Source organism: Larus michahellis, chromosome 7 (genome assembly GCF_964199755.1).
Source record: "Larus michahellis chromosome 7, bLarMic1.1, whole genome shotgun sequence".
Lineage (NCBI taxonomy): Eukaryota > Metazoa > Chordata > Aves > Charadriiformes > Laridae > Larus > Larus michahellis.
The window spans coordinates 49,310,967-49,338,234 of record NC_133902.1 but is presented as its reverse complement, the minus strand read 5'-3'; the positions used below and the strand labels follow the sequence as shown (position 1 = coordinate 49,338,234).

General features: G+C 44.4%; 1 protein-coding gene across 12 annotated transcripts in view; it reads right to left on the bottom strand.

Annotated features, from left to right (window-relative positions):
* KALRN (kalirin RhoGEF kinase) overlaps positions 1-27,268 on the bottom strand; it is a 522,320-nt gene that overhangs the window by 79,918 nt on the left and 415,134 nt on the right. For 10 of the 12 annotated variants that reach the window (XM_074595384.1, XM_074595391.1, XM_074595388.1 and 7 more), the window contains 2 exons: positions 19,702-19,731; positions 17,890-18,136 (listed from right to left, as the gene is read on the bottom strand). In XM_074595384.1, coding sequence (XP_074451485.1) covers positions 17,890-18,136; positions 19,702-19,731 — 277 coding nt within the window. The remainder of the gene's footprint in view (positions 1-17,889; positions 18,137-19,701; positions 19,732-27,268) is intronic. The other 2 variants (XM_074595387.1, XM_074595396.1) reach the window with 1 other exon arrangement.

The following is a 27,268-nucleotide window of genomic DNA, read 5'->3' as shown; positions in this document are numbered from 1 at the left end:
ATCTATCTATGCATACTCACTGATGAATTATACACGCAATAAATATTTCACGAAATAAGACTGAAAGACATACTCTTAATAATCACATCATATCAATTAGCTCCTCTAAAGCAGAAGAGGACACATGCTGTTGGCACAGTCTAGCTCAGCTTCAGCCCTGGATGAGGAAGGCTTCTGCCATCAGCATCAGTGGGAACTACGAGGTCAGCAGCATTGAGCCTTTAGTGTCAAGTAGGGAGTTCGGCCTTTGGGAATTACAAGTGTTGCAGAGATCACGCAGGGGGAAAGAAAACCTGCACAGGCCACTTGCCCTACATGAGGGGTGAGGAGGCGTTTGCTTGGAACTAGAAAGGGTCCTTAACCTCACTTCCTACGTTCACATTATATTTTTCATGTCATTATTGGACGGGTGCGTTAATGTGTGACTCTCTAGTCCCTGAATAACCTGTATGTCCCCTGGCATAGAAAACATTCCTGCCCTTTCTCTAACCTATGTCTGAGTTACAGGGAATTCTTCAAGGAAAGATTTCCTGGCACGAAGACAATTGCTGTTATCTGCAGCAGAGTGGCCGAGGAAATTTTAGGGTCCTGACGTGCTGCACCTGAAGCTAAGGCTAATAGTGGTGTGCCTGCACCACAGGCCGAGCATGCTGCCCTATGCAACACAGACGATGGAAGAGAAGGCATCTCAGTCTAATGTCAGGATGACAAGGAAATTAGTTCTGCCTGCTCTTAAACACACCTTTAGAAAGTCCCCTGGCATATGAGTTGCTTTCATGTGAGATCTGAGAGAGTCTGTAGAAATGACTTATGCTGTAAAGGGGAAGTAAGTTCCAATACTTTTACCCAGTCCTCTTGTGCAAATTTTAGGGTGAAAGATGGAACATATACATTTTTACACTGTCTCCAGTGCTCCCTCATACCTGCAGCAGCCATTTCATTTCCTTAGGTTATAAACCGAGGGACCTAGCTGAGGGAAACACAGGACGAAACAACTAGAGAATGTAAACTGCCCTGGCTTCATCTGGGTCAACAGAAATGCAGTGAAATAAGCCTGGCCCAGATTGCCCTGGAGGTCTGTAATGCAGAACAGCAGCGACAACATTTCTCCCATAGTAACAGGTGCTGTTTCCGTCCCCCCATCACATACAGAGAGAGATGAATAATGTAATAGCCGTCAGGAGCACCTGTTCATTACTTATGCAAGTCAATCCTACAGTGTGCTTTAGGGTGTAAAGTGATCTCTGCAGAAAATCCATCCCTACGGGTACCACTATGACGAAGTAAGATGTATTATGACCAATTTATTTTTTTAATCCAATGAAGCTTAAGTATTAGCTACTCCTTTCTTATGAAGGAATAGGGAAACAGCTATCTATCAGAAATAACTCATAGATGGCAAAAAGAATACGGATTCATAAAGTTTTAAATACATCAGTTAACTATGTGATGTGACTTGCAGAGACATATTCACATAGTACAAGGACATGCATGAAATTTAAGCTTCATCAATAGGGAGAGTCATGTACCCCTGCAGAGCAATTCAGATGGTGCAGGCAGGACAGTAAACACGGACGTGTCGAGAACCAGCCAGGGAGAAACCCCAGGAGCAGAATTTGTTTTCTGACTATGGTCTAGTTTCAGCTCATGGAGAAGCCAAGAGTTACACAGCAGCTTAAGAAGCCCGGTAGATGCTAGCTGACTACTTTCTTTACTGATTCTCCCACTTGCTTTCTGGGTGACTTTAGGGGAAAAAAATGATCATTTCATGCCTCAATTTTCCTGCGTGCAATAAAAGGATATCAGCAGTTCACGTTCCCTTTAAAGTGGTCTGAAACAGAGATTAGACATCCTATACTGAACAACAAGAAGAGTCGTTATGTTCAATGTCTCTTGAAACGAGCGGGGCAAAATATGGCTCTGACATTACCAGTCTTTAGATTTGGTATTAAAAAGCACCTCGATCAATATGTCTTGCCTGCAAATGCTACTCGCAAAACCAGGTAAATGTGAACAATTGGAGGGAAAGCAGATTGGCAGAGCGAAGCAGTCCTTGCTCAACCAGCACATTTCAGTACATTATTCTTGGCTCTGGCTCCAGCTATTTTCAACAGCACTAAACATTCATTAGATTAAATCAAATGAACCATGTTCTTTAAAAATAGCCAGAGCCTTGTCATGCCAGTTGGAAAAAACAACAACTTTATTGGGTATTAAAACAGATCAAATAAATTAAAAATAAATAAATAAATAGAGTCATATTCCCTCCTGGCTCAAGGGAGCACAACTCCAAGGAGAGGTTTTTGGCTCCTCAGTTCAGCACAGTGGTAGGTTAAAAAAGAACATTCTCAACTAGCTAAAACAAACAAATTAAGATGAAATATAGACAGTCCAGCACAAACTCCACGCCGAAGTGCAATGTAGGCATATGTTCAGCAAATGTTAGAATATATCATTCCTGATCCCTCTGCTGTAAACATCAGCATGGGATGGGTTTACAGCAACTGAGAAGAGTTGCCATGACCAAAGAACATCCTGTTTGGTCCACCAACTCTACCGTAAAGCCTTAAAGGCCACAGCCAGATCGGTCTGCTCTGCTGAGATGGACCTCACCTTCATGTACTGCACAACCCACCTCTCCCAAACATCAGAAGTCCCCTACTGACGCTAGCCTAACTTTCTTTCCTAATTTACAACCCATCTTTTTTCTTTCTCTGCATCCTCTAAAGAAGAAAGAGCCTATGAAAAAAAGAGAAGTTGTTCGGAGACTTAACCCAAAAGTGTCTGAAAAAGATCACCTAATGAACAGCACAAGGTGGATGGCTGTAGAGCAGACTGCAGAATAAGATACACACACTTGCTTTCATGTGATTCCGTTTGTTTCAAGGGAACTTACAGTTGCCCCCAACTTATTAATGTAGGTATAGTCTAGGAGTTTCATCCACTCCCAGGAGCAGAACAGACCTGCAGAATGCATGTGCCCCTTCAACCTTTCAGGTATATCAGAACAGATTCCTACATTCTCCAGTTCCTCTGGTTTCCTGGGCACAGAACTGACTCCACTATATATGCAGCTACTTCCTGAGCAGAGTAGCCATTTTCTGATGGTGAGTTGCGTCAGAAAACAGTTAGAAAACTGGCGTACAGTCCTGCCCTGCTGCCTTCCTCCAAGACCTCAGCGCAGATTCACCTGCCCCTGGGCTGGCTCTACTGCTTCGGCAAGGTCTTGTGTGAGCAGAGAGGACTTGTCTGACTCACCAGCAGTACCACCAGATGAGTTACAGTCAGATGTGGCTGCAGCAAAGAGTCTCACCTCACAAACCAGTTTAACATATGAAGCTCAGTATGTGGAGCCACATACATTATGTTAGTACGGTATTAATTGGTTTCTGGGGAGCTACGATGGATGGTGGACACATCCTGAACAAGCTACTGATCAGAATAAAAAAAAAAGACATAACCAATTCTTCAGCAAAAAAGAGTGAAATAAAAATTTAAAGCAGGTTTTGTGTTCATTTCCTGAAGCACTTATCTCCATTAGAGCAGAGACTTATCTTTGGGAGTTACTGCAATACCCAATGATGGAAGACACGAAGCATTAAAGCGCTGCCTTTTGGACATGTTTTGGCTCCTGTCTCAGTGTGTTGGGTCTCAGTGGGGAAATCAGGAGCCTATCTCAGCCCATCATGGTCTGCTCTCCAAGACAAACTGGAGCCTCACCCGCTTGTGCCTGACAAAGGTGAGTTGTTTTAGCAACTACAGACTAACAGTGTCACAGAAGTATTCCTGACCTGCCTGTCTCAACTTGCCTGAGGTTCTTCTATTCGGATGGTAGAAACCACAGCTAATTTTCTCTTTAAATGGCATTTCTCCTTCCTTAGAGTAAGTTGTTACCTTTTTTGTTTGTTTGTTTTATTTTGGGTTTTTTTTTTGTTTTTTTGTTTGTTTTTGTTTCATTTTGCTTTGTTTTTTTGTTTGCTTCTTTGGGGCTTTTTTTTGTTGGTTTTTTTTTTGATGGAAGAGTATTCAGACTACTTTCCTGAGATGTTTTGCAGAAAACTGCAAGTTCTGTTCATCGACTATCCCCCCACCAACACAATTATGGTTCAAGGCAAGCTAAAAGAAAAATTAAAAAACTGGCACACACTGCTTGCCAGTTAGAAAATATTCTCTGTTTGGCCAGTCTGGAAGAATTGGACTGGAATTAAAATAAAATTCAATGTCAATATTGTAAAAGCCTTTATTTATTTGGGCCAAATTATTGCATTAATTGTATTTTCCACTTCCCTTTTTGTCTAGGGTAAAAAGAGAACGCAGAGGAATTATTACCAGGCAATGTTTAGGATGGCAAAGCTTTCTGATTCACAACACCACATCTAAGACACGCATAAAAGAATCTGTAAAGCTGTTACTGAAACTTATGGTGGGTATAAATAACAAGGGCACACGTTAACAGGCAGCCTGCTGTGTGGAGAGTTAAAAAAAAACAGTTTTTAAGCTATTTTGATCGGCTGGTGGAATGAGTGGCTAGAAAACAACCCCTCTGCTTCGATCAGTGTGGAGCACCTCTGCGCACCACTTTCATTCTTAAGTGTCCACAGATGAGCAATAATGGCATTTCTAGGATGGAGGCAGGCAGGCAAGATTTCTGCTCATGTCCTGTACAGAAATGCTGCTCCTGGAAACATCAGTGAGCGATTGCTAGTCCAGCACCAAATACTCTAGAAATCCCCCTTCTGCTGGGTAGCATCAGACATTGCCAAAAGCTGGACTTGTACACGTTGGCATTTCCAGTCACCTCAAGCAGAAAACCCTGTTGTCTTTCTGTGAAAGGGAAAAGTACATGATGTCATGGAGTATTTTTTAATTCCTATGTTCAGCTGATCTCTCGGTACGTAACAGCTCCACATTACACAATAGTTCCATGAGCACTTTGAGTTGTCAAGAGCCAACAGCCCTGCCAAAACCCTTTGTTGCCTTTTCTGTCTCTCCCAGGTGCCTGCTCCTTCCTGCGGCTTCCCCTGTGCCAACAGAAATGTTTGTGCAGCCTCACAGTGAATCTGATCCGCAAACGGATCCAGGTTAAAATTAACCGAGGGTGGAAAAAAAATGTTCATTTTAGCCTAGATTGGTTCCTTGATCTGCCCTGGTTCTCCTGTCATTATTGTTGAGATTTTACTGCAAAGCCTCGAGGTATATGAATGTTGCGTCACCTGTACTGTTGTACTATCTCCTGGTCTCAGTGATCCCACTCACTATGGTAGATCCTGCCTGCTCGGGTCGGCACAGGACACCTATTGGATGCTCAGAGAGGCTCAGCCTCCCTGTGCAGGTCAAAATGGGTTCTTCCATCTGGCTGACTACCTTTTACTCAGCAGAGAAAATCACCAGCCCCCAGGGCTGCTGAGATCAGGCCCGTCTTCGTTGTGCCTGCATGTCCTGTAGCAAGTTTTATGATGGCAATGACCAAGCTGATGGGGAGTGGAATGTGCATTTTCGCATCTTTACATGCAGAAAGTCACATCTTCGACATAAGGAAAGGCTGTAGCAGATTGAACATTGCAGAAGGTGTATAGCTCCCAGGTGAAAGCTACGTACAAAGCCGCCGTCCTGTGGAGCAGCACTGTGTATGCATAGCACAGCTACAGAAGATTTGTCTGAACAGATGTGCAATGGCCACGAAGACTACTGGGGTGTAAAGCCTGAACTACCTTCCCCTGCCATCCATGCAAAAAACTCTTTTTTTACTGAGCTTTTTCATGGGTTAGAACGGCCTTCCTTTGCAGCAAGAGCACCCTGATTTCTTCACGCTGCAGGAAACTTAATTTGACTTTTGCAGTCAGTAGAAGGAAAAATGTGCTTATCTCACTGAGTAAGAGTCCTGCGGAGTTAATAAATTCTTCAGTGCTTTTCTGAAGAACGTCATTTGGTTCTTAAGGCCAGAATCTGTTCTCTGATACCTAAATGCAATTCCCATAGATTTCCAGGGAAACTGGGTATATATTGCTTGGCAAAATGCAGCTGTTAAAATTCTGACAATACATGAAATTGCAGAGGAAATAAAGATCTGGGTACAGTCTGGAAAAAGTAAAACTGAAATGTATGAAGACCTAAAAATACTTTTTTAAAGTGTATCTTGAGTTGAAAGATTTCAATCTTCTTCCTTAGTCTAGAAAATAGAAAAATGCCCTTGAAATATGAACATTGGGTGCTACTACTAACTTGTAATGTCTTTGGCTTGCAAAAGCAAAGGGCAATAAAAAATTGTAGCTTGGCATCAGGCAGTTTAATGTTGTTGGTGAGAAACATGGAACCTTAGGTTCACTCCATGCAAACAGGACTCACCAACACGCGTGAGCTGCAAATTGTCTTGCTTAAGAGAAGTCAGGGCTGCTTTATTACGCGAAGTGTTGGATAGTTCATTACTATTGTTTCTGTTGGAAGGCACACCTTTAGAGAGACTGGAGGCCATCTCAACATTTACTGCAATATGCAAGCAATTATCTCTATTTTTACACTGCGTAAAATTTAATTTGTATTTTGCAACCTCTATGAAGAAAAAAATTACTTATTTCACTGCGTTACAGTTCTGCAAAATCAATAATTATTAAGTGCATTTATGAAGAATACATAGAATCATAGACTCATAGAATGGTTTGGGTTGGACGGGACCTTAAAGATCATCCAGTTCCACCCCCCTGCCCTGGGCAGGGACACCTCCCACTAGACCAGGCTGCTCAAAGCCCCATCCAGCCTGGCCTTGAACACCTCCAGGGATGGGGCAGCCACAGCTTCTCTGGGCAACCTGTGCCAGTGCCTCACCACCCCCACAGTAAAGAATTTCTTCCTAATATCTAATCTAAATCTACCTTTTCCAAGTTTAAAACCATTACCCCTCGTCCTATCTCTACGCTCCCTGATAAAGAGTCCTTCCCCATCTTTCCTGTAGGCCCTCTTTAGGTACTGGAAGGCTGCTATAAGGTCTCCCCAGAGCCTTCTCTTCTCCAGGCTGAACAACCCCAACTCTCTCAGCCTGACCTCATAGCAGAGGTGCTCCAGCCCTCTGATCACCTTCGTGGCCCTCCGCTGGACCCATTCCATTTACATGATAGTATGTAAAATAGCGCCTTTTAATAAATGCTTAGGACATCTAAAGACAAGAATGGTTTGACCTCATAATAAAAAAGGGAACAGTTCTTTAGCTGTTCTGAACTGTGAGAAACTTATTTAAACATATTGAAGGAAAATACAGTCAAATATGGACTCTTTCTTAAAGAAAAAAACCTCACCATTCTGGAGCTAAAAGCAGCATTTGTAAGAAGAGATAATATCTTTTGTGAGACCAGTTAATATGAATGGAAAAAAATACACTGACATTTATGTAAATAACCTCCTGCCCTAGATTTTTAGACCATCATAGTGACAATACCATTAACTCTGCTTTCTAGAATTTGGGATTAATTTGAACTAAGCAAAGTTGACACTGGTTCAGGCTCTTCTGCAAAGTGTGTAACCTGGGAATAACTGCTCTGACAAAGTGCTTGCATAAATGACAGGAAAATCAGGTGCCTTGTGTCAGGATCAATACATCAAATCTGTGCAGTGTGCTGAAGCAGATATACAGAAACATAATTTCAATTACTTGAAATATATTATTTAATACACATGTGCTTTGCATTGCAGTTTGCCTATCTCCAGCTCAGACTGGTCAGGGAAATGGGATTTTTAGCAGAGCTAGTTCATTTCAAAACATACTCATAAAATATTTGTTTAAGATTAGCAAGGGAAGGACCAGCCCAGCAGTGTACAGGCCTCGCAGGGTGCAAATACTGCATTTAGGATTAGTCCCTTTAACTGCTTGGAAGCTGAAAGAGTGAGGAAGCAACATTTTGGGGAAGCCAAAATCGTCAGTCATTAGTATTTGTGTTACTGCAATTCTTGCAAGTACCAGACATAGGTTCAACCTTTGTGATGATGCTATTAAAAGGGACATCCACGGTTTGATATTAAGTTAGTAGGGATGTCAGGCAGGAACCCAGAACCGGCGGTTTATTTTTCCTTCATGGTTAAACTTTCAACATTTCAGGGAAAAGGCAGTAAGGATCAGGCAGTAAGTTACAGCATATTGGGCAAGGCAGAGAACCATGAGGAACATAATAATGAATGGTAGCTCATTGAAGCTGGCTATAGAGCAAAAAGCCTAGGCAAACAACCCAGATCCCACTCTTTCCCCCGCAGTCCCAGATGGATTACGGTCCAATGTCCATCTGTGAATGTGCTAAATTTAGTCTGGCCTCAGAGGAAACACAAGACACAAGCCATCCACATGCTCCTGTTGCTCTTTCAGGATGACCTTCCCGTTAGCTTGACGGGCCAAACGCTACAGAACAACTCCCCCCTTCCCACCACACTACATGTATTTCAAGACACACGACTAAATACAGAGGAAATAGATTTTACTCAAGGAGCTATTTTTATACCCTTCCTCCTGGCTGCTTGTTTTTCACTAGTGGGGCAGAGGCGTGGAGATGTTATGGCTGCTGGCTTCGGGTCAGAGCGAATATAAAACCTCATGCTACAAACTGAACTCTCTACTCCACCTACTTGCCCTGGCGCCTGCAATCCACTGAGGTACCACAGCTCAAAGGAGGAGAAGAAACAGAAGGCATCTACAGGGTCCCTTAGCAGTTCATAAAAAGAAACAGGCATCATATTCAGACCATTTTCAGTAGGTGCCTCCCTTGGATAACTGTGCAGAGAGCCTTGGATAATACCTGGCCTGGCCTGGTCTCTTGAACCTCAGTGCCCCAGCAGGAGCCCGAGTCCTTTCTCAGAGGAATGACCGTTGCTCTGGCTCAATCAGCACTTTTCATGGAGTCCCTTCAGAGCCTCCCTCTCTGCTCTGACCCTGCTAACGCAAGGGCAGACTGTGAAAGGACATGTGCTGGGATCACTAGGAGAGCTGGGGACTGGGCAGGACAGGCCTTTCCTGGCTTAGCATCCTTTCGATGGGAGATGCCTCTGGTCTTCCCCAGGCAACATGGGATGCTGCACAGCCTGGATTATTCCAGGAAACAATCTCACTGAATGAATTAAAAGTATAGTATTTACTTAGTAAAACGGTCTTCAGCCTTTCTGATGTTGTGATGTCCCATTAGTTGGGACATCAATATGTGAGCAATAAAAATAAAAGACTCCTTTTCCAGCATGTCTTTGAAGAAACACGGGGAAAATAGGACCAGTGCAGTTTTGTTTGTTGAGGTATGCACAGCTGAGGTCCTCCCAGACTGCCCCCTCTCGAATGGCTCACAGGGCCAGGAGAAGGCTGTGTCCACCCACCCAGCCCTCACCTAAGCAGCTAGGTCCTGGCAGCAGGGACCAGCTGGGACCTTCCCTTTGTCTGTGAGCGAGCTGCAGCCAAGGAGGGAGGTTCCTGCTTCTCTGCAGAAATACGATAGGGAAAGGGGTGCTCTGGGGCTTATCAACACCTGTGCTGAGGAGCACAACCCCATGCCAAGCCCCAAATATCTGGGTTGGCTTAACCTGCCCCTGAAAAGCATACGTTGGCCCTAGGAAAGGGAGCTGGAAAGGCAGGCAGGAGAGCCAGCAAGGCATGGAGAATTTATAACCCTGGTCTTCCACAGAGGCTGTCGAGGAAATGCTGTCCTGAGCCTAATGCAGAGGGGAACTCTGAGTTACTTTTTTTTTTTTTTTCCTGTGGGGAAGCATGAAAATGCCTTCTAACAATGTCTTTACAAGCAAACTTCAGCAGGACGTGAGAGTCTTGGAGAAACATCAAGAGTTGGGAGGATGCATGGCTATGTCTTTGCAACTCCATGCTCCTTCTCTGCCTCATCTTAAAATGCTTAGCCATATCTCCCCGAGTGTTGCTCTCACCATCTCAGACAGACAGACAGCAAGCAAGTGAAGAGAGGAAACATGTCCAGGGCGGCCATAAGAGAAAGCCTCTTTAGAGCTGTGTTCCCTCTCTGCCTTCCCCTCACTCCTTACCGCTCCAGTCCCTGACAGGGAGACCCAGTCCACCCAGCCAGCTGTACGCTGAGCTCCACCACCCAACCCCGGACCCGCCAAACCACCATCTCTCCACAAAACAGAAACGCTGCAATAAGTAATCGTACCCGCTTCCAAAAACTGCCTCTCCAACAAAGCCACAAGCATATCTAGAGGAAACAAATGACTCTTTATCTCAAGAGAGAAGATTTTTCATTTTGGAAATAGACATCTCATGAGCAACACTCAGCGCAGTGTTGACAGGAGCCTGCATAGCAGCGATATACCATGGTCATTGCTTCCTTCCGCAGAGAGCAGCATTTAACCCTTCTGAAATGTGAATGTTTCTGCCCTCTTACAGATCCACACAGAGTTTGGAAACATCCTGCACTACATTTTTGCTGATGCCTTCCCATTTGACCACTATTGGGGTTTCTCTGCCAGTTTTCCTCTTTTTTTTACGTCCCCTTGACTAATCTGATGCTAAAACCAGAATGATTTATTATCTCAATAGGCAGCAATTCTACCCCATACTCAGTCAAAGCCTGGGATGGTGGTGCCAGTATGTTAATGACAAGATACAGGTGATCAATATGATATCTGCTACCAGGAAACCCTTTTCTCTGAAAGCCTCCCTGCCAAATTAAGCAAAGGTCCCAAAGGTGCTGTGAGCCATGCATTAGAAAACTGAGCATGAGTTGCAAAACAGTAAAGTTGTCAGAGACTGTAATGCCAGAAGGGACCTTTAGCTGAGGTGCCCTGACCTTTATGCAATATCAGCCACTGAATTCTGCCCAGTTTTATCCTGTGCTTTCCCTACTCGCTGTACTCCCCAAGTTGCTCCTGGTACACGTGTAGCAAGGGTGACCTATGACAAGGATGGAAGAAGCAGCGGGAAAAGCAGGTAGACGGGTCCAACACCGGGGAATCAGGTCCAACAAATGGTGATGTATCCATACATTACCGCATCAATGGCCTAACCCTGAGCGGACCATTTGTGATCGCGGCAGGGGTGGATTACAGCACCGTGTGTATCACTGCTGCGTTTCCCCCTAGCTTCCCTGCTGGATCAGGTGCTGAAACCTTTGGCATTCTTGATGAGCTCAGTTGGCCACAGCATTTTTAACTCCCTCCTTTTTTTTTTTTGTTTGCGTTGACAAAACCAGAATGGACATCGTACAGTGAAATTTGGGGTTAAGCTGACAGGGGACTAGGTGGATAAAGTTTTACCCCCTGTCAGAAGGGGAAGCAAAGGCAAAGTAAACAAGAAAATTTGCAGGCCTTCTCTCTTTTAAACAAAGACTCCTGTGTTTAAAATAATAAAAATCCACTGTACAAAAGCAAAGCAACTTCCCCCAAAATAGCCTTTCCTGTTTTATCAAAGCATTCATCAAAATTGTACTTCTCCACAAAAATAAAGTTCCAGGTAGAGCTCTGGAGGCCTTTTGCTTTGATTAGATAACAAAGCAGCTGAAGCAATAAATATAATTGACTTTACTGGTACCTGATATGTCCTGAACAAGCCCACATGGCTGAATCTAGCTTTAAATATCTATTGATGCCATACTGAAAATAAGAAAAAATAATGAAATAGAAATACCATGTCAGAGAAATTTGGGTATTCGCAAGCCATCCGAACATGGCTCCAACAGCCTGCACGCAACCTGTGACCACAACTTGTAGCTGCTGCGACTTACCATGGAGGACAAGCATTTATCATGCTTGGTCAGGCCGTGCCTAGCTTATCTAGTTACTCAGGACTGATGCTGCCTCTACGGCTTGACTATGCAAAGATTTATCAGTATATTTTTGTCTTCTTGATGTATTGATGTACCCAATAGGTAAAATCCCTGGTAAAGCTACATTCATAGTGATATGAATACCCCTAAAGAGGGATGGCTCATCCTCTCAGGCTTGACTTGGCCTACCTCTTAGAATCAATGAAAATCAGATCTCATCACCCATATTACCAACTGTTGCTAACTATTTGTTCATTTTGTATTATTTTGGAGAGAAAGGAGTCCACAAGAAGATGTAAGCATGGACAACACCAAGGATGGATGCTTTATCTGAGTTCTTCCACAGGGTGACTACGAAGTAGGAGAAAGCACAGAGGTCTGGGATCAAAAGATACTAGTAGGTGGGGAGTGAGGCATGACCAGCTCTCCAGCACCAGGGCTGACATTACGCACTGAGGTAGAAAGGAGCGATATGGTGGGGAGAAGCTGTGAAGGGCTGTGAAAGTGAAGACCAACAGCCATTGTTTGGCAAGAGAGGGGAGGGAGACACAGCAGAGAAAAAAACAAGGGAAAGAGTGACCGGATTGAAATAGCAAAGTGGTTTTGAGCTCTTTCATCTTTCTATTCCCATTCTTTTCATGCCTGCCTGGAGCCACACTTGTGTACTGGGGTAGAGCAGTAGTCCCAAGCTGGGCCCTGGCAGCCCTTGGTGCCAACCCACAGAGAGCTGCTGTGTTACACCATGCTGGTTACCGACTGGTTTCCAGCTGCTCTACCATAATTGAAAAGCAGTGAAAATGCAGAAAAAACTTTCCTGATGTGATTTTTCTACATAAACCATGTCCTGAACTTTTAACAAGGATGCCATGAGGCACTAAATGCCGGCAGGAGGAGTCCACATGTCCTCTCTTGAAAGACAGTCTATACTATGAAATTTTGACTCCGAACACCCTTGTTGGAATGGTATTAGGGACAGAGGTGAGGGTTTGTTTTTTTATTTAAATACTGCATATTTATATTGACAATAGGAGCCTGAACATTGTTTGCTTAATAGAAACCCCATGACCTGTTTATGTGCCAGTTAAATCAACTGTGTTACCTAATGAAATGTTTCCCTTAGTTCAGAGCCTTACAAACATTTTAATTGACTGCTCTTAATTAAGACTTTCAAAAACAAAAACAATTTCTCAGCCTCTACAAGGGCAACTGAAGGCTTAATGCAGTGCGCTAAAACTTCTGAATCGTCCTCACACAGCTCCCCCGGGACATCAGGAATCATTACCATCGAATATGTTTCACAACAGAGATTGTTTAAAACACAACAGAGAAAGTGCGTGAGCCAATGCAGATTGCAATTTAATACTCAACAGGAACAGGGACACAATAAAAGCCGCCTAGACTCTTTTCCCCCACTAAAATCCAAGATGTTCTTAACAACAGAGACGTGGGAAGAAACAATTATGCTTTTCCCTACATAGATAACTCTTCTGAGACCAGGAACTGGAGGAAAGAGACTTCCAACCCCAACAAGAGCCGGATTAGCCTCACTGGCTTTGCACACTAGTCCATTAAATGATGTGCTCTTTCCCACAAGGAGTGGTCACAAAAACACAGGTCTCAGAGTGACTTCTTCATTGATACCACTCTTCTTCTCACCAGCCTCCTTAAATCCTTATTCCGCTTCCTTCTTTCACAGCCCAGACTGACATCGCACCTACCAGCCACAGGCTCTCTGGCTGTAGGATCAGGTAGGCAACCCTCTAAATGTAGAAGCTGTCACTTAATCAGCACCGAAACTCCTGTCCCTCCTGTCCAAAGTCTGGTGCTCTCCCAACTGATGCACCAGGGCCAATGTGACCCATCTGGGAAGTGCAGGCGAGATGCTCACCCTGCTAACATACACCTTGCAAGACCCTTGTTCCCTCTTCAGTTGGAAGAGACCCACCTGTTTCTCAGTTTGCTCTGTTACAAGGACACGCCACTGCCACCAAAGCACTGCTGTTAAGTGGCCATCTGCCTGCACAGCAAGATGTTTGCATAGCATCTTAAAAAAATATATTCCTCATCTCCTCCAGAGATATGTACCAGACACAAGTACCCTGCAGGCAGGATCTGGTTTGGGGCCCTGAATGGGATCCTTTTACACATCATCAATCCAAAACAAGTGCCATAAAACCTTTTTTTTTTTTTTTTATTGCTTTCTTTTTCCTTTGCTTAAAATTACTGCAAAAACTAGCCTTTGTTACTCTTTGAATTACACTATGACTTTGATGCTACAAGAAAAATACTGGGTGAGGGGTCATAAAATAAGAGTTCTGAGATCATGATTTCATCTAAATGTTTCATGGGCCAAATTCAAATTTGGAATCACTCAGTCAAAGCTAACAGGCTGACACCAGGAATATGCTTGTCACAGTGTGCTTAATGAATATTGGCTAGGTCATTAAGTTGCTTTCTATCCATGTGGATTTCTCGCTTAATTTGAAATTTATAGCTCAATACCTTAGAGCTCAATTATCGGGTAAAAGAGACAGAAATAAAAGTCACAGCTTTCCTGTAATTAGCCACGTGGGATAGTTCAAACAGAGCTTCATTCCTAATGTCACAGGTCTTTCTTTTTCCTTCCTACGAATGCTAGTCAGAAAAAAACCCAAACATCCCACAAATTCTCAAGTACAGTAACAGAGACTGCAGACGAGTTTGTTTTACTCAGTCATGTGTAAATGACTTGCAAAAGGTGAATCCCAGAAACCTGTTTGCCTTTTTGTAGAGGGTAACTGCAAACACCGTCACATCATCGGAAAGGAAGGACAGGCAGGACTATACTTGGGCTCTGAGCTGTAGTCAAGTCATGAAAAAATCAAATGTGTATCCTCCAAAGGAACCCAGCCAGCAGTCAGACGGAAGCCTGGGAGACCAGTCCTTAAAGTCTCTGCACTTTTACTGATCAACACAACAAGAGAAACCTGTAAAGATATTTCATTACAAAAGGCAGGAAGTGTTTCTTTCAGGTTTGTTCTCTTATATTCTCACCACGTTTTCCCTTTTGCAATATTTTATGTTGATTCACTACCTATTTTCAAAGGAATAGTGTAAAAAAGTGAAGAACACCCAGAGCACATGTTCAGTTGTGAAGTTTGGTTTTACGCTTCCAGTGGCTTTCAGTAAGGCTGTTTAAAAACGGCTTATTTTTTTGTTTCATCAGGACTTGCATTGATGGTCTACAAAATGTTCTGGTGATCCCATCAAATCTTTCAAGCCTTCATCTGTTCAGGTGTTGGCTGACATATTACTTTCTTTACTCTTTCATTTGAAGGATGGTAGGAAGCTTCTTGAGCCACATGATTTACATTTATAGCCCACCATAAGTTATAATAGGGACAAACACAGTAATTAGGCGTTTCCCACTAAGCAGATGTAACCATGTTTTAATACTTGTCAAAACTCTGAATGTTTCTATCAGAGATGGCAAATTCTATTATTAGAAATGTTAAGTTTTGAGTACAGATGCTTTCTGTTCTTCGAATTACAGTGCTTGTAAAAGCAAAGAATTATGTGTCTTGGTAACTGCAAGCAAAATTCAGCTTTTAACCTGCTCTTTGCAACTGTGTATGTTTACATACTTGAAACAGACAGGGGACACCATTTGATGTTGATATAAAATGTGCCAACCTCTGTTCTGGGTTGCAGAGAAAGACCAGAACTTATGGAAGCCTGGACCAAGGGATTCTGAGTCCAACCCATGCCTAAAGTTACTGGAAGTAGAGAAGGGCAAGAATCTGAATAGTCAGAAACATTTATCATGCTGATCCTTCCAGCATCTCATGAGACCAGCAGGCTCTTCCAGTGGCTACTGCATTTTCCCCTTTAAACTTATTCCTCTTTCTTTATTCCCAGCATCTGTTCATTCAGTTTAAACAATTTCCTGTTTTCCTAATAGAGGGAGAACTGATTAGACACAGAACCTATTTGCTGTACTCTGGCCAAAATTGTGGGTTGGGTGGTTATTATTATTATTTCTAGCAGTGCTTCTGGAGATCCCATTAATACTGAGGCTCCCTGATACAGCTTTGGTATGTGCAGGAAAAAAACTGAGGTCGAGGGGGAAAGAGATGTAAGGAAATGAAGGCCATGAATATATGGCTGGAGCCAGCCGGACCCAGACTGACTCTGCACCTGCTTGGAGATGATGGGACAAGAGCCAGCTCCAACCTGGAAGCGGTCACAGCGTGTTACGTGAGATAGCCTGCCCCACAGGCAGGCAAAGCGTGCTAGCACAGGCTCGGTGCTGTGCTGACACAGCCTGGTGGCTTCCAGGCATCAGTCGGCTCTGGTCCATCAGCCGAAGCCTGGCACTATGTCCATCGCACTGTACCTGCGGTCCAATTGTGCCCTGAAGCTCACGCAATTGTGCCAGAAGTGGAGTCCCCCACCAGCCCTCAGCCCCTGCACCTCCCTGTCTCCATCCTCCTAGGGACTTCCTGCCTCCCTTTCCATGGCCTACTCCTGCAATTTTTGTTTTGTTTTGTTTTTTTTCATTTGAGGAAAGGCTCTACAACCTAGTGCACTTAAATGAAGTTTGAGTGGTGTCTCACAGCATCCTTCAGCAGAGGACCCAAGCCTGACTTCTGGACCATGCACCCAGCAGACACTTCTCCGGCTTCCTGTGAGTCATGCCAGTGACTGCTCTTACGCAGACCAAGCTGACTGTCAGCTTTACTTTTCTGCTTATTCACAGATTCAATTTGCACGTAAGCAACTGCAGTGCTTCTCAGGGCAGAGCTGGGGCCCAGGACAGCCTCCTGTGGTGACAGAAGCAGGGCAGGGCCCCGGGCGCGTGGCAGGGAGGAGACGTGGCAGCGGGTCTAAGAAACGCGTGAGGAGTTTGGAGTTTGCACCGCAGACAGAGCTGACAGCACTGACTTCACCTCCTCCCTTTTGCAAAGCAGGGCAAGGGGAAGCACCTAACCAAAAGAGACCTGCTGAGGGGATCAAATCTGGAAGGAAAAGCCACGCTCTCCTCCCCCAGGTGTGGATCAGACAGCTCTTTAAGGGAAACTCTGACTGCGGACCGCAGCCCTGCCACCCTGCTCTGTCCTGGGGGTGTGCCCCGCTCCCAGCCTCCGCAGTGGGAGGACAGGCAGGGAGCAAGGAGGGGCTACAGCTCGGTTTCAGTGCTTTTTCTCAAAACAAACAAAACCTCCAAGCTTAACTTGCTTAAACAAGAACGGATCAGATTCTATTTCCAGTAATGCAGAAGGAAAAAAACATTTTTAAAAAGCCAGTTCGGATTGCAGGCCTGAAGTCGGGAGTGGGATGACGAGTCTTTCCTCCCTGGACCTCACTTGCATTGCGCGTGGCCAAAAACAGGGGCACAGCCGAAAGGGGACCTTCTGTGGCCACGCTGAACTGAACCGGTTCTGGTCTTACCAGTCTGGAGCATCTCCTATGCCTGGTTGCGTGGATGCTGTACGCAGGACACACATTGCTCAGAACAGAACATCCACCAAATAGGCCACAGACACCACACAGACAAACGATATTTCACCATTCATTGCAGGTGAAGCCCAAGCTCTCAGGACAATACCAGGTATGTGTTTTGTTGCACGCTAATTGTAAAGGATTCATTCCCCACTGTACAGTGCCATTACACACAATGTCTCCAGTTCACGAGTCAATAGAGCATACCAGTCCTCACTGGTGGCTTGTTTGCAATAATAGACAGGCAGCAGGGATATACTAAAAGACCATGCACTAGTGTGCACCGTGGCACTCATAAAATAACATATCCACCATTTGGGGCATCCTGAGTGTATATACAACATGACTTTCCCTCCCTCTAGGCTTTCAGGCACTAAAACTAGTTCCTTTTTTTGTTAAAAGGTCTTATTTTTACCCAGAATCTCGAGACAATAATGATTGCCACACAGCAAAAGACGCACACGTACAAACATTGATTCATGGAAATGGAGTAAGGCTAGCGCTGTGCCGATTCACAGAGATCTGGTAACAAAACCCACTAACGACTAAACAGCCTTTTACCCACGCTGACTGCAAGAGCAGCCCAAGCAGCTTTGCACTTACATGATACAAAAGGGGAAATCCAAAACAGTCTTTAACCTGCCGGACTGTGTCCTACCTTTTCCTGAAGGGAAGAAGCAATCCATCTCCACGCTGCTGCGGGAATGGGAAATGCAGAGAGCGCTGCTGGGGACCAGACCCTCCTGAGGTGGGCTCCGCTCCGTCGTCCGGACCAAACACCAGCCTGGCCTTTCACTCGGCCTCTCCAGCAGCTCCACCGTCTGCCCCACCTGAATGCTCAGCTCGCTGCTGTGGCCCGCTGTGAAGTCCTGGAGCACCACGGTTAGTTCACACCCTCCAGACAACTGCCCAGGTTCAACAGGAAAAAAAAAAGAACAGGAATAGAAGTTAGAGAGGGCAGGATGAAGGCAATCATCTTTGCACCATATTTACACTGGCAAAGACAGGATTTGTACTCCTTACAAGCCAAGTTAATAATTTCTTTTGTCAAAGTTCAACATGTTGTGGCCCTGGTTTCCTTTACTTCTTATTGATTCTACCGCGCTGAAGTGAGAAGTCAAAGCTACCCACCCAGTAACCTTTTGAAAGCTAGCTGTGGGTGAATTTTCTAGCTGTGGGTGTCCATCAGAAACCTTGCTTTTTTTCTTGCTTGAGTTCCGGGGTGTCTCTCTAGACCGGCAATAGCCCAGGCTGCCTTGGCACTGTGCCCTTGTGGCAGGACAAATTCCAGCTCATCCCTTTACAGCATGAGCTAGACACAGTCTCACATGCCCCCAGTGCAGTGAGGAAACAGCTACAATTTTTTTGCAAGACAAGAAACATCCCCTCATCTTCCCAAACTTGCTCCAGGGACCTCTTGGGAGACTAGGGAATCCTGACTGGGCAGATGAGAAAAGCTCCTCCCATGCTCTCTGATAGAAAACAGAGGTGTAAATATATAAACGTAGAGTGACTGATTATATGCTGACTTCCAGGATTTGTATCTAAGAATAAATGTATCATCTTACTTCCGTACTGAGCACTGGTAACCTGCTGCTTTCCTTCAGCCTCACACCCTGCGGCTCTTGATGAACAATTCTGGTCTCTGTTTAATCATAAGCTCCATATAACCAGAGACTGGGTATATAAGCGCTTGTGTATACAGCAGAACAAAACAGAAGACGTGATTGCACCAGCAGCAGAGCTAATGAAGCTTGTTTTCTTACAGATTTGGATCTCAGAGATTGATTCTTGGTGTCTAAAAAAGTGTGAGCAAAAATCTAAGTTTTTCCAGTGTGAGGAATCTTTCTCAGTGCTCCTCTGCAGTGTGGATTTCTCGCTGTCTGCCTGTCATTAGGGGCCCTCTTTTGGGTCTTTCTCCTCTGCATGCTGCCTGCTCCCCCAGAGCATGCAGGAATCTTTGAGGTCCTTATTCCAGTGTCAAATTTGATAGAAATTAGCTAGTTCACGGATTCAAAAGTTATGAAGATGAGGATAGTAAACAAGCTGACTCAAAACAGTGTAATACTACAAACCTCCCAATTTCTCAGGATATAAAGCTAAACTCAAGCATATTATAGAATGTTTTCAAAAGAACAACTTCTAAATCAAACTGAATCGGGAGAAATCTTGTAACATGCTGAGTATCTCTGTGAAATGAATGAAAACTGGGATCTGCTTATCAGCTTGAATGGGGCGCCCTTGAGGAGAGCATGCTCATCTCTACAGACTTAACTCTTCAGCTGGTACAATCTCAAAATTCTTTATCTTAGCCCACGCAGCCCTGAATGCACATTCCCATGGGAACAGCCTGTCTCCCCACTGTGGCATAGTGGTTTGTGTGTCTAATGCAGATGTGAAAGAAATCCCATTCACAGAGGTGACATTTACAATTACAAAAAGGGGTCAGTGGACAAGGACTGGTTCTCACCTGTCCTGTGTCTCTGCCGTAGACGAAATGCTAGATTTGGGGAAGAAGAAGGAAATATTTTTCTGAAAGATTATTTGTAAATAAATAGAAAAAACAAACAAACCAAACCATGGCAGCTGTTTGAGGCCATTCAGACAGAGTGCTTGCATTAATCCTGGCAGAAAGAGCTCAGTGGTTGATGAAAGCGCACAAGAGATCAGTTTAGCACCCAGCTATGCAGTTCACCAGCAAACCCATCGTTCTTCACGCTGATATAATCTCCCCATAACTGGAGTACAAACACTCACAGGTGTGGTAAGAATGATATTGCTATACTATTTGCTGAGGTTTCTTTGCTATGGACTAATTTAGGGGCAGAAAATCTTTCTGGTCCAATATGGTATCTGATCTGGTATGGTCTGAGATATTTAAGACACATGAAAAAAACTGATTACTTCTTGGTAAATAGACTGACGAATCTTACCGAATGCCATGATTTTCCCCTAACTATTTCAATACTCCTTGCTAAATAAATTTTCTTTCCCCCATATTATGCTATCTATGATACTTTCTCTGAAAATAATCAAAACTCTCCTTCTTTTAGGGGAAAACATGTGAACAAACACTCTGCTGTATCTACTTCTCTTCCAGAGATAAATTTAAAGCATCTACATGCCCTGCACTTGAGTACCACTAGGTGTCCGTGTTTGCCGTCACACAGCCAGCTAATTTGCTATAAAGAATTAACTCTCGCTTGTCTTCAAAGCGCTTATCTAAATATGATGTGCGGTGTCTGGGCATGAAGGAGCTGGTTCAGACAGGATTCCAAGACCCACCGTTTCTAATGATATGGGCAGAGGATGCTCCAGAATATTAAAAAAAAGTCTTCATATGGTTCAGGTTGATTTTTGAAAAATAAGTCACTTTTGTTGCTTAAGCAGGGAAGGTGAAACAGCCCTGAAATATTCCAGGGAAAAAGGCCTGGTGAAGAGAGAACTTGGGAAAGTTTGGGACTAACAAGGCACTTCCCAGGGAGCATCAGCCTGGGGAATGCTACCCTGAGCAGGTCCCTGCTCCCTGCCTGCGATGCTGAGGGGCAGCTAGCCTAAACTCAGGCTATTGCAGGCCTTTGCCATTCCCTCCTCAAGTAACTATACATCTGTGATACAAACAGATGCTTCAATCAGGGCAACACCTGTAGACATTATCCCGTGGGAGGCAGGTGTGCTCCGTGACCCTCAGGTACCATCATCCCTGAGCTCCTGTTTTCTCTGATTCATTAAAAATAGCAATTTAATATAATGAGAACTGGAATAATCATCCCCTCCAGGAGCTGCTCAGCACCTGGTGTGATCAAGCTCCTCCTCAGCAGGGGAGATATTCACCCCCCTGGCTTTAGAAGCCTACCTTTGATGTGTGAGGGAGGCAGCCAGCCTCCCTCGGCTCCCTGGAAGCCGCATGAATTCATATCACCTGCCCCTCCAACATACTCTGGGTGGAAACACGGACCAGGGCTTCCCCGTGCTCCCACTCACCGGTCGGAGCCAGTGCTAAAATAATGCATTTTCAGGGAAAGATCCCCTCTTTGGCAGGAGGAATTAAGCAGGTTCCCTTTTACAGGTGCAGGTGTAGGTGCAAGCCCTTAGCTCAGGTAGGGGCCCACACATCATTTTTAGGTGCTGGCAACAAAGAATAGAAAAGGAGCTCCTCCCTTTTGCCAAGGACTTCCAGGTGCTTGCCATGCCTCTTCTGTGTCTTACATACCACCACACCACAAAGAACATTTACTTACCAAATTAACCCACAGCAAAGTAATGTCTCTAGAAAGCTTATATTATACAAATAAGTATACAAATTGTAAGCCACTGAGGAATAATGCAAATACATCTGGTTCCCAATGACAGAAATCCTTTCACCTATGAAGTGATCCCTCAAGCTATTGGTTACTTAATTTGTTTTTGGAGAGTAATTTTCCAATCTCAGAGAAGTACATCATGCTTCTCTCTACCTCAGAGCACACAAATTGGAATACGGATGGGCTGCTGGTTTCTCACACATATTGCATTTGGTTTGGAAAGAGAAGGAAAACAGAGAATACCCTTAAGGTTGAACTTCACAGGTAAATGGCTTCATATTTTAACATGTAATGTTCACTTTTATTATTTCTGTGATAAAAACCACCATTAAAACCACTGACTGAATATATTTAAAACCCAGACAGCAGTCTAATCTGTGTGTATGGTACAACAAGATCGGTGAGAGACATTAAAATAAAAATAACAATGCAACATGTCTTTGCAGAGCACAAGGCATAACTGAAAGATCTGACACACAGACAAATCTAATGAATTACACAGAAAGCAATAGCCTTAGGAAGAAAAGGAAATGGCAGAAGCAAGTAGCAAAATGAGGAAGCAAGAGGGCCCCAAGCAGTCCCGAGCGAACATGCCGTATGTCCTGAAAGCAGCCAGCAGGAGCCCCAGCCTGTCTCCACACTGCCTGCCACCAGCAAACCATCTCCCATCCTCTGCGATCACTTGTGCCTGGGCTAGAAAGCATCATGGTGCATTAAGAGTGTAAGTGTTTTCATCACGATGTTCTAAAACAGATCAAACTTGAGCTAGAATAGAGCCTTGCCCTGTGTCACCACTGCAGGCAGGGACCCAACCACACAGCGATTGAAAACTCCCCTCTCTACCACAGGCCATTGCTCACCAACCTCTGAGCGTCGATGCAAGGAGTTTATGTCAGACACTGACTCTGGTGAATGAGTTTTGTCACAACTTACGCGAGCCTTTTTGCTTCTGGGAATACCCAACTGAGTGCCCGTCAGCTATGGGAGGGCGAAGTGCAAGCCACCAAAATGATCCCAGGCATGGGGACATCCTGCTGTAGGGGCACGCAGGCTGCTCCAAGGGCAGGAGCCAGCTTGGCTCCAGGGACCGGCAGGTACCGGTTAGTGCAGGATTACCACGAGATGGTCTTTCCTGAATCACAGTGTGTGTGCATGGTCACTGCTGCATCTGTTTAGTTTCCAGCCACAAAGCAGCAGCCAGAGGAAGCCAGACTGAACTCCAGAGGCATATCTATCATTAGACTGCAGATGGAAAAGACCTACCAGGGCACAGGCTGTCCTTCCTTCCCTCTAAAATAGACCTTAACTAGTACTAAATCCACTTAAGTTGAAAGAAAATTGGGAATGAATAACTCTGTAACAGGGTGAGAAGGGATTTGGGAGATGGGTGTCTGGAGAAGGATTCCTCAGGGACTTCTTAAATGGTAACTAAATGGTTTATCCTGCAGACCACAATGGATCTCATGCTGGTTCTAAAAGACGGACGAAATCTCTGAGAGGCAGAGAACTGTGATTGTGATACTGTGATGGTTGTATCAGCGTAAGTGAATAAATACCAGCTGCCCCAGCAAATGTAGCAACATTTCAGCTGTCTGTTTCTACAAGCGTGCAAAGTATTGGTGTGCTTGGTCTTCCCTCCTGTGGCACGGTGCCGTAATTAAGGTTTTAGTCCTTTTGTAATTAAGGTCTTAAGTTTGCTGGAGGCTCATGAACCACACTGTGGTCTGTGAAATGTGAGAGCACATAACAGAGACGATCTGGCTACCTGTTCTCTCAGGGAACTACATTTGACACTTAGGGGAGACCACGTGAGCTGGACCACAGCCAGGGGTTTGATGCTGCTGCCTCCCGTCAGCCAGCCCCGGGCAGATGCTGCATGTACCCGAGCGGTTCCTTTGGCTCAGTGCTGCATTTGAATCCCTGGGCTGGGAGCTGAGGAATGACTACAGCTCAGGCCACCTCACTGCCAGTCAGCGCCGCTCACGGCCAAGTGAATTACAGGGATCAGTTATCCTGGAATTCCCCATTTCCAAATATGCCTATAGTTTGGTCAGACCCTTCTCACAACTGAGTAGTAACAGAGAACAGGAGAATAAATGTCAGTGCATTATGCCTATCTCTTACCTTTGCATCAACTCCTTTTGAATATCACGCTGCCTGAAAACACAGTAAGCTCAAGATGCCATACCTTTGCCAAAGCCTATATAGACTGTCATTTGTTTGGCCCAAGGGCTCGTGACTGTCAAAGATGCTCTGTCAGTACATAACACACAAGTATCCTCTCATGCAATATTAAGCTATTTAAAAATAGATTATCATGTAAAGAACCATGCCCAGCCCAACTCACTATACTAAATTATCCAGCATACTCTGTTATTAAAATTGCTGTATCACTTGTTCATATTTATCTCCTTTTCCTTTTTCTGCTCCTAAAATGCTTCAATTTCCCCTTCAGTATATTTTTCAATCATAAAATCATATTCAGAGGCAGAATCAGCAGTGCACAGCATCTGCAGATGTAGGTATGACCCAATATATTTCAGGTAGGTAAGAAGTTGTTTACTCTGCAGTACAAATCTTAAGCCAACATCTGATTTTCCATCAAAGAATCCGCAATGGAGAATGAATCTATCAGGGCCAGAAGAGCTGCTGAGAGTATGTAAGTATTTTGAAATATGCCAGCATTGTTGTAGAAATCCACACGAGCTGGTTATTGACATATATTCAATAGGATGCAGAGCTCTTGTTAGTTAAAACAAAGCATTCTGTGTGGTGCTGCACTGTGTCCTAATATAAATTATTAGTGTTCTGTTGCTCTTAGGCTTTCTGCCCATGTGGTTTTGGACGACAGCCAGTTTTGGATAGAAGCATTTAGTCACCATAAACAGCCTATTTCAAGAGGGTGAGAGAGGCAGTGGGAGCAAGAATGGCATTTGCATTCTTATCAAGAGATTAAAAAAAGTAAGACTGCTTAGACGTTGATTCTGTCTGCACTGAAATAGATCCAGGAGTTGTCGCTCTAGCTGGGGGACAGGCTTGAGAAATCTTATCCTCCTGTGGAGTTCTTTGTGAAAATTTCTGTAATTTTGTAGACATTTTCTTTTTATTGGGAGGTTAGAGAGAGAGAACAAATTCAGAAGAAGCCTTTGAGGAATTTCAGTACTAGAGAATTACTTTAGTTTTCTTACTTTGTAACAGGCTCTGTTTGGAGTGCAAACACTGAGTCACCCACGTTCCTCCCTCTAAAGCCTCTACAGCTCCAAAGGACGCTGAGCTGAGAGCTCTGGCAATTCCGGTGAACGCTTCGTTGCGTCGGTATGAAGGTGTTTCTATGGGGACAGGCTATATTTCAGGAGCTATGAGATGAACCAGAGATAACCTATTACGGTCAGCAGAATTGCTCCGGACTGAGTTCAGAATTGGAAATTCGGTGGAGAATACCTGGCTTTCTACGTCTTTCTTGGTCCTCAGGCCCTTCTACCCATCTTCCATTAAGATGGAATCGGTGCTTCCCACCCTTTCTGTTTTGTCTGTCCAAACAAAGAGGACCACTGCCTGAGCTTCACCAGGAGGTCTCTTTATATTTAAGCAATTAGTGAAACACATGGCTGGGATCGTGTTGACAGCCCTGTAGCCCAAATGTACCAGCTTTGCTCCTCTCAGAGAGGAGATAACAGAGGCATCTGGATGTGCAGCATTCTATAAATCAAGACACAGTAAGTTATTCCACAGCGGGAAGAAGAGTCAGGGACGGCACGTGGGACACATAAATATGCTAACAGAAAGGAAATCTGGTGTAACGGTCTGAAATAGCACATACCTTTGCCATCCAGCATCTCTTGCTGGAGTCCCTACTAGACGACCACATCCTGATTGTGCTGGATTTTTGGACATATGCTGACATCTGCAGAACAGCTTGAATGGAGCTGTCTGAAATATTTCTGGAGCCTTTTTTTCCAGAAAGTAAGGCTAAAGTTGGCCCAAATTGAACAGTGCATCCAACTATAAAAAATGCTTTTGAAGATAAAGATGACCAGACTCACTTTGTTTCACCCAACAAATTGAACCAGAGCATCAGTCTGTGTTTGATCCTATAAGATTGAAGGTTTTCTCATGGCATTTGGCTCAGAGAGATGGTACCCAAATTCCATTCCTTTCCCTTCCCTGGAGAAGCACAAAATGGAGCAGATACAATCCGTGTTTCCTCAGTGACACAGAGACAGCAAAACTGCCTCCAAACCCCTTTAATACCAGTGTTGCAGAAGGTGAGCAAGGCAGATGACTGAAGCCCTCCACGGTAATCCCCCACCTGCCACATTTCACAGCCATAAGATGTTTTAAACTCACCCAGGGTTAATAAAAGCACAAGGATAAACTGAAATCAGGGAGTACTGACTAGTTGCTTTCTTTTGTATGTCCAGCACAGTCTGAGCAAACCAGACAATCCTGTCCCGGGAGGTAAAGGGTTTCAGTCAACAGATGATTCATCGAACATCAATTCCCAAGACACTGGAACACAAAATCTGGTCATACTGGTACATACTGGTACTGGCAGGTACACAAAATCTGATCATGTATTCTGGCCAGGAACTTTGTGAAACAGCACAGGCAAAGTGTGCACAGTAAAAGGTCTACACAGCTGACGAGTTTAAAACAGAAACCCAGTTGCCTGCATCACATACCTGGTACCATTGGAGAAGGAGAACTCAAGTCCAACAGAAGCTTTAGAAAGACAAAGGATAATCGCGCTTTGCAAGGGCAAAGGGCGGGCATGGTGCACATCTGTCTTTATCAACCGAGGTGTTCTGCCTTGGCCAGAGTTTTGAGAAGGAAGGAATCAAATAATGTTCCAGCAGCCCTGTTCCCACCTCAGACAGTGTTCGCAGCTGATTATGACGCCCACTATTTGTTTATCAGCAGAAAACCTATGGTTTCCCTGATGTCAACATCAGGGAATGATTAGGACCTACAGGTACCCTCATTAGCCACCTCTGCTTTTAAATTACATACAGAAATAAAAATAGTTACCTGAAGAACTAGGAACAATGGCTCACAACAACCTGAGGAAACATCTCAAACTGATGTCCTCTTGAGAAGGAAGCAAATGATAGTCAGAGGAAAAGCACAATAAGATCACCCTTGGGATGCTTTAGAACAAAGCAAATCTCAGTTTGTGCACTGGATGAAATTTGCTCGATACACATATCCCCAGATTGTATTTCCTTTGTAATCTAGTTAATTACTTTAGACAGGTATGTTGCTATCTGCACAATTACACTTTTAATGTAGTTACGAAAAGAGATATAATTTCAAATAATACTTGCAACAGACCTCCCTCCCCTTGTCAAATGCAAACCAGACACTTCCAAAACAAGCAGTTGTGGATTGCTTCAAAGCTACATTTTCCTGTTATGGTCCTGCTGTGAGTGTGTGAAGGCAGAAAAGGGATAATCTTGTCGTGTCTTCGTGCAGGGATCAGGATTTAGTGGCTTCGTGTCTTCGTGCAGGGATCAGGATTTAGTGGCTAAGTACCACTGTGTTTTAGATACATACAAGCCCAATTACATCAGATGGATTCCCTCCCCAGTGGACAGCCATGCCCAGCTCCCAGCACTGTAACGAGACCAGCACACAGGGCTGATGGGGAGATTTGCCTTCCTGCGTCTCACCCCAGCCCAGCTCCAGCGCTGCCCGTTCACTGCAAACCCTCTGCTGATCTTTGCTGACCTGCCT